The sequence below is a fragment of the Capricornis sumatraensis genome, chromosome 5 (genome assembly GCF_032405125.1).
Source record: "Capricornis sumatraensis isolate serow.1 chromosome 5, serow.2, whole genome shotgun sequence".
Classification (NCBI taxonomy): domain Eukaryota; kingdom Metazoa; phylum Chordata; class Mammalia; order Artiodactyla; family Bovidae; genus Capricornis; species Capricornis sumatraensis.
Window position 1 is genome coordinate 107,212,910 of NC_091073.1, and position 12,862 is coordinate 107,225,771.

Consider the following 12,862-nt stretch of genomic DNA (forward strand, 5'->3'; position numbering starts at 1 on the left):
CATAAATATGGTCATTTCCTCAAAAGGGTTGAGGTTTGAAAACGCTGAAATCTAGAATTCTGATGAAACGAGACATGGAAACATGTCATCAGTATGACTGTCTGTACTGTGCCTTTGTCCCCTGCTGCTTGCTCACTCCTTGAATGCAGGCACTGTGTCAGTATTGTGTCTCCGGTGATATGAACGCTAAGCATGTACTAGGCGTCCCACTCATTGAGTGAAAGACTGAAAAATACTTCCAGATCTAAGTTGGTATATTTCTCAAGTGTATTAAAAGCTTCAGCATCTTTTGTTTTATTCTTTTTAAGAGCTGTCTTAAATAAAAATAGTACTCACATAAAAATCAGAATTCCCTGGTGATCCAGTCATTAGGACTCCATACTTCCACTGCAGGGGATACTGGTTTGATCTCTGTTCAGGGAACTAAGATCCTGTGCGGTACAAAAAAATGAAAAATTCATAAAGCTAAGAAGAGTATCTGTTAAAGAACAGAACCAAGTCTGAAGGGGATACAGATAAGGACTCAGGACTCCAAAATGAGAATACCTTACAAATGAGAGTCAGAGGATTATTGTTATTAATTAATTAATTTATTTTTGAGGAAAGGAATCACTAGCAAAGGAAGGTTATTATATCATTGGAAAGGGAAAATTATATGTGTATGTGTGTGTGATATGGTCACAGAAAATGGCAGTGGCTGATAAAGTGTAAAAATTATTACATAAAATTTTATGGTTAATTTTTCCACTGAATTGAAATAAAAACAAAACTCCTATCCATGTCCACTGAGTTTTTCTGCTTATGATTGAGAATTTACAAATATGATTAATTCTGTTATATGAATACTTTCCTGAGAGCCAAATGAAAGTCTCCTAATTCTTTTATTCTTACCAGGGATAGAACAGAGCAAAGTGACTTTGGGTAACTTTTGATAATATATATAAAGCATTGAGTTGATGCAAATGATTTTTTTGAGAGATATCTGTTAGTTTTTTGTTCCTTTTAAATTAATTACTGATATTGCACGTTTCCAGGAGTATATCCTCAAAGGAGTGGTCAATGCAGCCCTTGGCCAGGAAATGTGTTCGGTGAGTATAAAACCACTGGTATCTATAGTTTGTGAAGTTACAATGTGTGGAAAAAATAAAAATGAATGTCAAAGTTCAACTAGTAATAACCTTACAAATAGGCTCCTCTGCAGTTCCTTTTATTTCTCCATATCCACCAATCCAGATTACATTGTGACAGAATTCTGTGTTATTTGAAGACAGAAAAAGGGAATTCCCTGGTGGTCCAGTGGTTAGGACTTGGCGCTCTCATTGCCAAGGGCCCAGGTTCAATCCCTGGATGGAGAACAAGATCCCACAAACCATGTGGCTTGTCCAAAAAATAAAGCAGAATCGAATAAAGACTGAAAAAAAAAAAAAAGAAAGCTATAGGCTTAAGAGTTACTGCTTTTTAAGGGGAAAAAAAAGCCCAATTGTTGAACAATGTGTTTATCTAATAACAATAGTAAATCATTTGAAAACTTCATTTTTACTTTCACTGACTTTTTTTTTAACCTTGCATACCTCTGAGCTATAATTTTGGCATCTCTAAAATGAGAATAATTGTTTCTTTGGGGAAGTTTTTTATAAATACAAAACACTAACTAAAATTAAGCTCTTATTCACCTGAATATGGCATAGTAGGTTCTTTTTGGAATGAAATGGGATGTAAATAAATCTTTTTATCTCCAGCTCCCTCCAAATTGCCTCAAATAGGCAGTAAATAGCTATTGAATAAATTAATGATTTTACTAAGTTACTCCTTGTTTTAGCCATAGCTCCTACCACAAGGTCTGATATATGATAAAAGCAATAAATATTTGTTAAATGAACGAATGAATGAATGAATGAGTTCATTTAATGAAGGTACTTTTAAGATAGAATTTGGGAATTGAATTTTTTTTTTCCTCTTCTTTTCTATCTGATCTTAACTAGATTTTAATTCAATTACAGATTGTCACTTTCTAGTTGGCGATGCTAATAAAAATTAGTACTGCTGATTTGAGGAGAATTTAAAATTTGTTAAATCCTGACAGATATGTTGAAACCATAAAGTGTAATACAAATGATGTATTTTCAGTTCATTCCTCTTATCAGCTCTGCTTGGTTTTTTAGAGGGATCATATGAAAATTGCCCAGCAGTTCTTCCAGTTGGTGGGAGGATCAGCTAGCGAATGTGGTATGTTTGAATCTGTACATGTGAGCACGATTTATCACTGGACTTGGTCGTATATTGACTGATGAAGTTTGATTCTGTGTCCAGGGATATATCTGTTAGGTTTCCCATTGTAAAGCAGGAACCCAGACACAGGAGAGAATATTAGATTAGCCCTTCTTAACAGCTCAGCTAAAATGGGATGAGAGGATATATAAACAGAGGAGAATAAGTATATTCTGTAGTTCATAAGAGTTTTAAATATCTGATTCTGTTTTTTACTTGAAATGTTCATTTTGATTTCTCAAGAGCTCTTTAGGTATAAAGCTTTTGTCATGCTGTAGATATTTTTTCAGAAGGTCATTTGCTTTTAATTTTGCCTATGGTATTTTTCCCATATGAAAACATTTAAATCTTATTTATCTTTTCTATAATGATTTATTTTATGGGTATCAAGCTTAGAAAATGCTTTTTTATTCCTGAAGTTATGTAATATTCACCTATATTTTGCCAGTAGTTTTGTGGCTTCATTTTTGTTTTTAAACTATTCATCTCATCACTCAAGATTCAGTGTAAGTTTTGAAAAAGGCATCTAAAAAGGACTGATAGTGAGCCAGTATAAACCAGTATGGCTGGCTGTACCTGTTGTCAATGGCTGGCATCTATTCTGACAAATAGTATTCATGCTGAAGTGATTATTAAATATTCTGATCACCGCTGGGGATTCATTTTCTTTCAAATGTTTCACCAAAACCATTTATTGGATCATATTTTCTTTCCCCATTTCACTTCATTCTTACAACAAAAATTTATTGAGTTGTTAGGGATATAGCAGTAAACAAAACCAGGCAATTCCCCCACCCTTGTGCAGTGTTCAGTCTAGAGAGAACAAACTATAGACATAAGAAATAGATTATACAGTGTATCTGACTGCGATAAGTGTTACAGAGGAAAAATCTGAACAGAGGAAGGAGGATCAGGAGTGACCGTGGCAAAGGTAGGGTATTACACGAATCCTCTGCCACTTCAAATAGGAATCTGTTATCAGACAAGTTGGTCAGAATCAGGATCAGATGGTTCCATGGCCAAATATTTCTCCATTTGAGATCAGAAGTGTTAGGTTGTCTTAGATGAGTAATGATGAGTACTAATTCATATTCATTGAATGTGCAGGTGTTGGAGCTGAATGAGAGAATCAAAGCCCTGGAAAAAAGACCTAGGGAAAACTGTAGCCCGAAGGACACATGCTCATGTGGGACTCAGAGTTAACCGCAGGAGAGACTGTTGGTCATTCTTGAGTACTGTGACTTCCATATGCCGAGGTTCTATCCACTAAGCAGAATCTAACTTCAGAATCTAGAAAGATGTCTTGGAATACATTTCTTATTGCTAAATTATAAAATAACTCACATTTCAGCTAAAGAGAACTTTTAGTTTCATGAATGCACCTGATTTTTTTCCCATTCCATTTCAGATACAATACCAGGAAGGCAGTGCATGGCTTCCTGTTTCTTCCTGCTTAAGCAGTTTGATGATGTCTTGATTTACCTCAACTCATTTAAGGTCAGTGTAGAGTTATCTAGGTGATTTTGTATACAAAATACTCTATATAATATGTCACAGATAAGATACTTTTGGAGATGACCCTTTTACTGTGGGAGTAATAGTGGTATCAGCTAATTCCTCAAAATTATTTTTGTATTTATCTGGTATAACTGTTGTTTTTATATTTTATATGTTAAAGCTCAATGTGACCTGTTCTTGGGATGTTTTTCAGAGTTACTTCTATAATGATGACATCTTTAACTTTAATTATGCCCAAGCCAAAGCTGCAACTGGTAATACCAGTGAGGGTGAAGAGGTAGGTACCTGCTTTTGAAGACTTTTGAATGATTCTATCTAAAAACATTATCTTTTTCTCATGGAAATACATGTTTAAAGCTAAAGGATTATTGAAAGTTCCATTGTTCTTAGGTTACATTAAAAAGTACAGTATAAATAAACACATAGATTATGACCATATTCATGTTTTCCTTTTTTGGATAAATTTTATGGGGCTTCCCAGGTTGTGCTGGTGGTAAAGAACCCGCCTGTTGGTTCAGGAGATATAAGAGATGTGGGTTTTGATCCCTGGGTGGGGAAGATCCCCTGGAGAAGGAAATGGCAACCCACTCCAGTATTCCTTCCTGGAAAGTCGCATGGACAGAGGAGCCTGGCGGGCTACAGTCCATATTGACAGACATACATGTATAAACACATTCATATTTTCCTTTTTTGGATAAATTTTATAAAGACATAACATACATGGAGAAAAGTATACAAATCAAAGTACACAGCTTGATGAATTTTTAAAGTGAACATACATACCCAAATAGTCAGCACCCAGATAATAGAATTTTACATAACCTGGGGAACCTTCTCATCCCCTTTTGGAGTCAGTCCCTTTCCCACAAGGCTAACCACTATCTTGATATCTAACTCCATAGATTGATTATCCAAATGATTCAAAATATTTCAGTTGAGTTACTTCAGTTTTGTTATTATTCAACAAATAACTCAACTTATTATCATTGAAATTCTAAGTGTTTTCCAATTTCCATCGTGTTTAGAAATTATCTTTTTATTATCTTTAACTGTGAGTTATTTTAAAACGTTTCATGATTTTCAAGTGTGTATGTTATCTTTTCCAGGTTTTTTTTAAATTATTAATATATTTTTTATTGAAGAATAATTGCCTTACAGAATTTTGCTGTTTTTGGTCAAACCTCAACATGAATCAGGAGGGGAAATATATATATCCAGGTTATTTTGATTTCTAACTTAATTGTATTGTGGTCATAGAGTGTGGTCTGTATAACACGAATCCTTTAAAATCTGTTAAGACTTGCTTTAATGCCCACTAGCATGTGCAGTTGTTAATTATTCTGTTCAAATCTTCTATATCATTACTAACCTCATGTCACCTTATGATATCAATAACTGAGTGCTCGTCCTTAGTCACTAAGTTGTGACTGACTTTGCAATCCCATGGACTGTAGCCCATGTTCCTCTGGCCATGGAATTCTCCAGGCAAGAATACTGGAGTGGGTTGCCATTTCCTTCTCCAGGGGATCTTCCCAACCCAGGGATCAAACTCTTCTTCATTGGTAGGAGGATTCTTTACCACTGAGACACCAGGGAAGTGCTCAATAATTGAGATGGTAGTTTAGTTGCCAAGTCATGTCTGACTTTTGCAACCCCATGGACTGTAGCCTGCTAGGCCTCCTCTGTCCATGGGATTCTCCAGGCAAGAATACTGGAGTGGGTTTCCATTTGCTTCTCCAGGGGATCTTCCCAACCCAGGAATCAAACCCAGGTCTCCTACATTGCAGGCAGATTCTTTACTGACTGAGCTACGAGGAAAGCCTCAATAACTGAGAGAAATGTGTTAAAATCACCACAATTTTATCCTTCACTTTTCTCAGCAGCCTGTATAGAATTTGGTCATTATAATGCTCATTAGTCTAAGGCAAGCTGCTGTGGATATTTTTACTATAAAAGCTTCTGTATGTTTGTTCCCTTTTCCTTCCTCTTGCAGGTTTTCCTTTTAATCCAAAGTGAGAAGATGAAAAATGACTACATTTACCTCAGTTGGTTAGCTCGGTGCTGTGAGTCTTCTTTTAAACATTATAGAGGAATCTTCCTTTTATTGTTTTCTGATTTTGTCTTGTAGAATGGTTAAACTCTTGAGATTGTGTTGTTAGTGCTGCTCAGTAGAGGTGGCCATGTGTGCGTATGTATACAAGTGTGCCCTGCGGTTAGTTCTTCCATATGGCCCGTGACCTAGCACGGCAAAAGATGCCAAGTTCTTTCTTTAACGTGTTCCGGCTTCCAGAGTCTCAGTTTACTTTGTTTTTTTTTTTTTTCTAAATGATATTGTTATGTTAATTTTACCTTTTCACTATGGTGCAGGCCTGAAAAGTAGTAAAATGTCAAAACCATAATTTTTGTGTGTTATATATATATGCATATATATAGCCTATCATCTCTGTGGGTCTTTCTCTCTCCAGTGTTTTTTCTTGTTCCTTTTTTTCACTTGGATTTAAAATGTTCACTAAGTTTTTGATGTCTTAGGAAATTTTAGCAATTAGATCGTCTAAGTGAGGCTGAAACTTTATTAGTGGGATTGAATGAATGATAGATGACTTTTTAAGCAGAAGAGCAAAGTGAGAACTACTGAAAATCAACTCAGTCTAAAAAGACATACTTACCTGAAGCCTAAGAAGTATTTTAAGCACTGTATATAGAGTCCTGATGGGGAACCAGTTTAATGCCAACATTGCAAGCTTTCCATGTAAAATGTTCACTGTTTACTATTACTTACTATGTTTCTAACATAAAACCAAATCCATAGACTAGCAAGATGCAGAAGTGTACTTCTTGTACATTTAGAAAAAGTAAATCTTTGTTTCTCTTTGTAGACATTATGAATAAGAAGCCAAGACTAGCCTGGGAGCTTTATCTCAAGATGGAAACCTCTGGCGAATCCTTTAGCCTCCTGCAGCTCATTGCTAATGACTGCTACAAGGTGAGTCTGAGTGAAATCTAAGGGGAAAGTGAAGATCAGTATCACACTAGTGCATTGACTAAATGTTAGGGGAAAGTGTCCTAGAGACTAAATGGTCATAGGTGAGAGAATCTACATAGTGATATCAGAAATGTCATCCCTTTTATAAATGAACTGAACTCAGAGATAGGCAGGATTTTATGTGTATGTAAAACATGTATACATATAAATGAAACGTGAAAATCATATGTACGGAAATAGTGGTTTAGAGAGGAGGTTTTAGATTTCTAAAGGCAATGAGTCTTTAGGTATCATGCAGGTAGAGATATTCATCTGAAAAAAAAAAAAAAGAGAGAGATTCATCTGGTAGTTGGAAGTTTGGTTCTGAAGCTCAAGAATGATGGCCTCTGGACTTCCCTGATGGTCCAGTGGTTATGAATGTGCCTGCCAGTGCAGAGGACATGGATTCGATCCTGGTCTGGGAAGACTCCATATATCTGTGGGGCAGCTAAGCCCAGCTGCCACAACTACTGACCCTACCAGCTAAAACACCTGAAGCCAGCTTGCCTAGAGCCAGTGCTCCACAACAGGAGGAGCCGTCGCAATGAGAAACCGGCCCACTGCAGCTAGAGAGTAGCCACTGCTCATGCATAGGAATGGAGACCCAATCCAGCCCAAAGTAAACAAATTAGAAAAAAACAGCAATGTCCTCTGACATTGAGAGATAGATTTGGAGAAATCACCTCTTCACTAGTAATGCTGCTGCTGCTAAGTCACTTCAGTCGTGTCCGACTCTGTGCGCCCCCATAGACAGCAGCCCACTAGGCTCCTCTGTCCCTGGGATTCTCCAGGCAAGAATACTGGAGTGGGTTGCCATTTCCTTCTCCAATGCATGAAAGTGAAAAGTGAAAGTGAAGTCGCTCAGTCGTGCCCGGCTCTTAGCAACCCCATGGACTGCAGCCTACCAGGCTCCTCCGTCCATGGGATTTTCCAGGCAAGAATACTGGAGTGGGTTGCCATTGCCTTCTCCATCAGTAGTAATAGATGCCCTGAAAAACAGTGAAATTTCCCAGATAAGGGAGTCAAGTAAGAAGAATAAAGAGTTGCAAACCAAACCTTTGGGAAACCTTGGTGCAAATAGTAGACAGGAAGGACAAGGGAACCAGAAAAAGTGGAGTCAGATTTAGTAAAAGAGGAGCTTTGTGTGTGTGTGTATGTGTGTGTGTAGGGAGTTGGAAAGACAGGGAAGAATTTGGGACCCTATCCTATAGATTAAAAGCTTTTTACAAAACTAACCTCAAATTCTGAAAACTATTTGGTGAATATTTCTTCCTATTCAAAAGACAGGAAAACATTAGGTAAAGAGAGTCTAGTATCAACTTAATCAATAATAGCTCATTTCAAAGTGAATTATTACAAAAATAAAGCGAATCACCATCAATGGAAAAGGTTTTTAAAACATAGGAAACTTAAAAGTGTTTAATAGAGCTTAGTGGATGGCAATGATATTAAGTAAGTTAGAGAAGGCAGAGGGAAAGAAAACACTGAAAGACAGGAATTTAGTTCAATTTTAATGTGTAAAATCTGAAGTGTGTTTGGGGCTCCCAGGTAGAGATATTATAGTAGGAAATACGCAGGGTGAACCCGGAGCTCAGGAATGCATATGAAAGGTTTGGATTGGAGATGTGACTTCAGAAGTCAACAGAAGGTAATGGTGGCGGTGGTGGTGGTAGCCGCAGAGTATTGGAAAGAATGAGAGTAACCAATGACTGGGGTGAGGAACCACGTGGAATACCAGTCACTATTTAAGGGATATAAACAGAGGAGTCAGTAAAAGAGATAGATGACGAGGATAAACAGAAGGGAAAGAAAAGAACCAGAAGAGAGAGGAAAAAAGCATTTTTCCTTACTCTTTTTCTTGTTCCTATTTTATCAAATGCCAAGGAAGGAAAATATCAAATCTGCAGCTACATTGAATTGCATGAGGCCTGAGAAAACACTACTAGGTACATTAGAGAATTGGATTAGGAAACAGGTTCAGTGAGAATAACATAACCCATAATCTTTAAAAAACTGATACATGATTTCATATGTATACATACATATATAAAGCATTCTTGAAATGACAAAATTACAGAGATGTAGAAAAAAACTGATGGTTGCCAGAGGTTAGGAATGGTCAGCTGGGAGGCACAGCTTTGTGGTGATGTAATAGTTCTGTCTTGATAGGGGTGGTGGTTACATGAGTCTGACACACTTGATTAAATAACAGAAATGTTTACATACATTGTAGTGATGTCAGTTTCCTGGGTTTGATGTTCTGTGGGACCACTCTGTACTATCTTTGTAACTTCCCGTCAGTTTAAAATTATTCCAAAATAAAAAGGCTTTAGCAAATGACCCAACTAGGGCTATATCCAACAATATAGATAAGTTGTAAAAACATATACAAAGATACAAAATAATATTTACAGCATTATTGCATATAGTTAACATACTAAGAGGCAGCACTCAATTATGTTGTCTAAACGTATATACAAAGCTGATACAAATATACAGTCAGAGAAATGATGCCCGTAAGACTCAGACTAGTAGTTATGAAAATAGGGGAAAAGCGGGCTGTGGTGTAGAAGTGAAACACAGAGCTTTGGTTTTGCTATCAGTGTTTTGTTTCTTCACATGGGTGGTAGTTACACTTGTATTGACATTATAGTCATTAAACTGTGCATGTATGTTTCTCACATCATTTGGTGTGTTTCTTTACAAAAAAAAAAAAATATATATATATATATATTTTAGGTGAACATAGGAAGAAGGATTAACCTTGAAAAGGAATAAGAACACTTCTTTCTGTGAGATAGGCAGAATAATGAAGTATAATTTGAATGGAAGGCAAGAAAGTTGTGTCTTCCCTATAAAGTAGAGAAAAAAGCTAAGCTAAGAATACAATAGAGATCTTAAGGAAATTGGAAAGGTTTAAAGCAACACTTTATGGAAAAGGAGAAGTAATTAAACCACACTAAATAAGGGAGGATTTCACAGCAACTTGAAGACTTCAGTGAAATTGGTAACCCTATATATTTATGAGACTGCAGCCATGAAATTAAAAGATGCTTGCTTTTTGGAAGAGAAGCTATGACAAACCTAGACAGCATATTAAAAAGCAGAGACAGCACTTTGCCAACAAAGGTCCATATGGTTTTTCCAGTAGCCATGTACGGATGTGAGAGTTGGACCATAAAGAAGGCTGAGCCCCAAAGAATTGATGCTTTTGAACTGTGGTGCTGGAGAAGACTCTTGAGACTTCCTTGGACTGCAAGGAGATCAATCCAGTCAATCCTAAGGGAAACCAACCCTGACTAGTCATTGGAAGGACTGGTGCTGAAGCTGAAGCTCCAATACTTGGCCACTTGATGCGAAGAGCTGACTCTTTGGAAAGACTCTGATGGTGGGAAAGATTGAGGGCAAGAGGAGAAGGGGACAACAGAGGATGAGATGGTTGGATGGCATCACTGACGCAAAGGACATGAGTTTGAGCAAACTCTAGGAGAAAGTGAAAGACAGAGAAGCCTGGTGTGTTGCAGTCCATAGGGTCACAAAGAGTTGGACACAACTTAGCAACTGAACAACAACAACAACAACATCTAAGCAAATTTTAATGATAGCATACTGTACAAGGCCATGGAAGTGTGTAGTGTGTTTGAGAAAGAAATTCGTCAAAAGGAATTAAATATTTAAGAAGTTTGCTGTTTCAGAGTCAGTATACATCTAGGCGTTCTGAGATGACAGGGCAAAGGTCAGGGAAAGATCATCCTCTTGGGTGAAACATGATCAAATTAGCAGAAAATGAATGAAAGTAGTCAGCTATGGTATGTATTGAGGAAACTTGAAAAATAACCAGTTTGGATCAGTTATCGGTGTTTATCCTCAAGAACAGAAGAATAGAATTTGAAGAAATGACAAATGTGTTGATTATAGCATAACTTGACTATATGTAGAAGAAATGTCATATTGCTGAAAACTTAATGAAGGTAAGGGGATTTAAACTGAACCCATGTACACAAACTGATTTCCCTTCTTGTTTTAATAAGGAATAGAAGTTAATTTGCTAACTAAGAATGTTGTCATTACCCATGCACTTGTTTTATGTACTTATGTAGCTCTGTTTCATGGTATCTTTACATTTAGTTTCATTTTGTGGGATCTTTTGACTACAAGTATTACCACAATACTTTCTTTTATTCAGATGGGCCAGTTTTACTATTCAGCGAAAGCATTTGATGTCTTAGAGAGGCTGGACCCCAACCCTGAATACTGGGAAGGCAAGCGGGGTGCCTGTGTGGGCATATTCCAGATGATCTTGGCTGGGAGGGAACCCAAGTAAGTAGACAGACAAGAGACGCTATTCTGTGCACTTGCTGGTTTCCTGGGGGTGACAATTGTTTTCCTGGGTAATGTCCTCTGAAAACTAAAAATTAATTAAAGTAATCTATAGATTCAATGCAATAAAACGAGTATACTACCCAAAGCAACCTATAGATTCAATGCAATAAAATAATGACGTTTTAGAATGATGAATGAAAGTTTAAGTTTTATACTGCCATTTTCACAAGCAATGTCTTTTTCAATCTCTTCTGCTTTTTTCTTTGCCTGTTGGGTTTTTTCTTGTGTCTCTTAGTTTAGACCTCAAAGAATTAGAAATGGAGTGAGTGTGGTTAAAAATTAATTTTTTTTGCCTTCTCATATTTCAGGAAATACTGAGACATTAGACCACACAAAATTACATGGCATATAATTCCATTTGTAATAAAAGTTAAACTACTGAAAACTAAATTCCATTTTTCTGAAAGTAATTTCATGGAATGTATTTGTTACTGATATATGATAGAAGATAATGACTATTTTATAAGTAAATAATCTATCAAAAATTAGTTCCTACCTTGTATATTCTTCTAGTACTATTAAAAGTTTAAAAGAATTTGGGTAGTTGAAAGAAGATACTTGAGGGAAAAAGGGTAAAATATGAGAGAACACTTAGGGAAGAGGATCTATAGATCTGATGATGTAACAGGGAAGATTTGGTATGTATTACTTAAAACATGAGTTTTAATCTTAACTAAATTTAAATTAGTCAGATATAAACATTGCATATTTGCCACATCTTGGTCCTTAACTTTCCGCTCTTCTGTATTTATTAGTGTGTCACTTTTCTTGAAGAGATCATCTACCCTGGCTTTCTGACATTTTCATTTATGGCAGTGACACCCAGTTTGGGGTGATTACCACATTAAACAAAGGAGAACTCTGGGACTCAGTCAAGTTAAGTGACCTGTTAGCACAGAGCTAGAATTTGAACCCAGCTCCTTAATACACACTTTCTATTCTGTCCTACAGAATAACCATAGAAACAGAAATATTTATGTCATATTCAGACAAAAAAAAATATGTGTATATGTGTGTGTATGCAAACAAGAAGACTGAGATTGGTGAGGAGTTCACAGAATTTCCATTTTACTATGGCACCGTAAGAATAGAAAGCTAGGAAGTCTGTGATTGGTTTATGAAAACACAGGAAAAGGACAGGCAGATATGCCGGCTAGAAGGATGTGAAGAACCGTCACAAGTTATTTTAGCTGTTAATTTGCATTCTTGTCCTTCCACACCGTTTCCTCAGAGAGACCCTTCGAGAAGTGCTCCACTTATTGAGAAGCACGGGTAACCCGCAGGTCGAGTACATCATCCGGATCATGAAGAAATGGGCCAAGGAAAACAGAGTGCCTGTCTAAAACAGCCCCAAGTCCTCTGGAACCCATCACCACTTTGACATAAAACTGGAGATCGTTTCCCTCAAGTGTATGTTAGAGACAGGGCTCTGTTTATTGACGTCTCCTTCCTTGGTCTCCAAGCCTCCTGATCAGTGACAGGCTAGCTTACACCAAGCCTCCTGGCTGAGTTAAGAGCTGTAGTCTGGGCTCTGGCTCCCATATGATCCCATGAGCAATAAGACTTTGGACTTGTCCAGTGCCTTTATTCTAAAAATACTCAGAGCACTCTTATGTAATTTACTGACTTTAAGGAGAATGACATAAACTTTTTTTATTTATTAGCATTCCA

The 12,862-nt window shown here is 36.8% G+C and overlaps 1 protein-coding gene and 1 non-coding gene across 2 annotated transcripts in view; both read left to right on the forward strand.

Moving 5' to 3' along the window:
* The window catches only part of IFT56 (intraflagellar transport 56), a 32,100-nt gene extending 19,566 nt beyond the window's left edge, over positions 1-12,534 (forward strand). The window contains exons 8-15 of the mRNA XM_068972864.1: positions 1,035-1,088; positions 2,163-2,226; positions 3,677-3,765; positions 3,980-4,063; positions 5,780-5,849; positions 6,663-6,769; positions 10,995-11,128; positions 12,423-12,534. Coding sequence (XP_068828965.1) covers positions 1,035-1,088; positions 2,163-2,226; positions 3,677-3,765; positions 3,980-4,063; positions 5,780-5,849; positions 6,663-6,769; positions 10,995-11,128; positions 12,423-12,534 — 714 coding nt within the window. The remainder of the gene's footprint in view (positions 1-1,034; positions 1,089-2,162; positions 2,227-3,676; positions 3,766-3,979; positions 4,064-5,779; positions 5,850-6,662; positions 6,770-10,994; positions 11,129-12,422) is intronic.
* Positions 1,283-1,355, forward strand: TRNAE-CUC (transfer RNA glutamic acid (anticodon CUC)). The gene has a single exon. It is a non-coding gene; the product is annotated as a tRNA-Glu (tRNA).
* Positions 12,535-12,862: the final 328 nt, after the last annotated feature.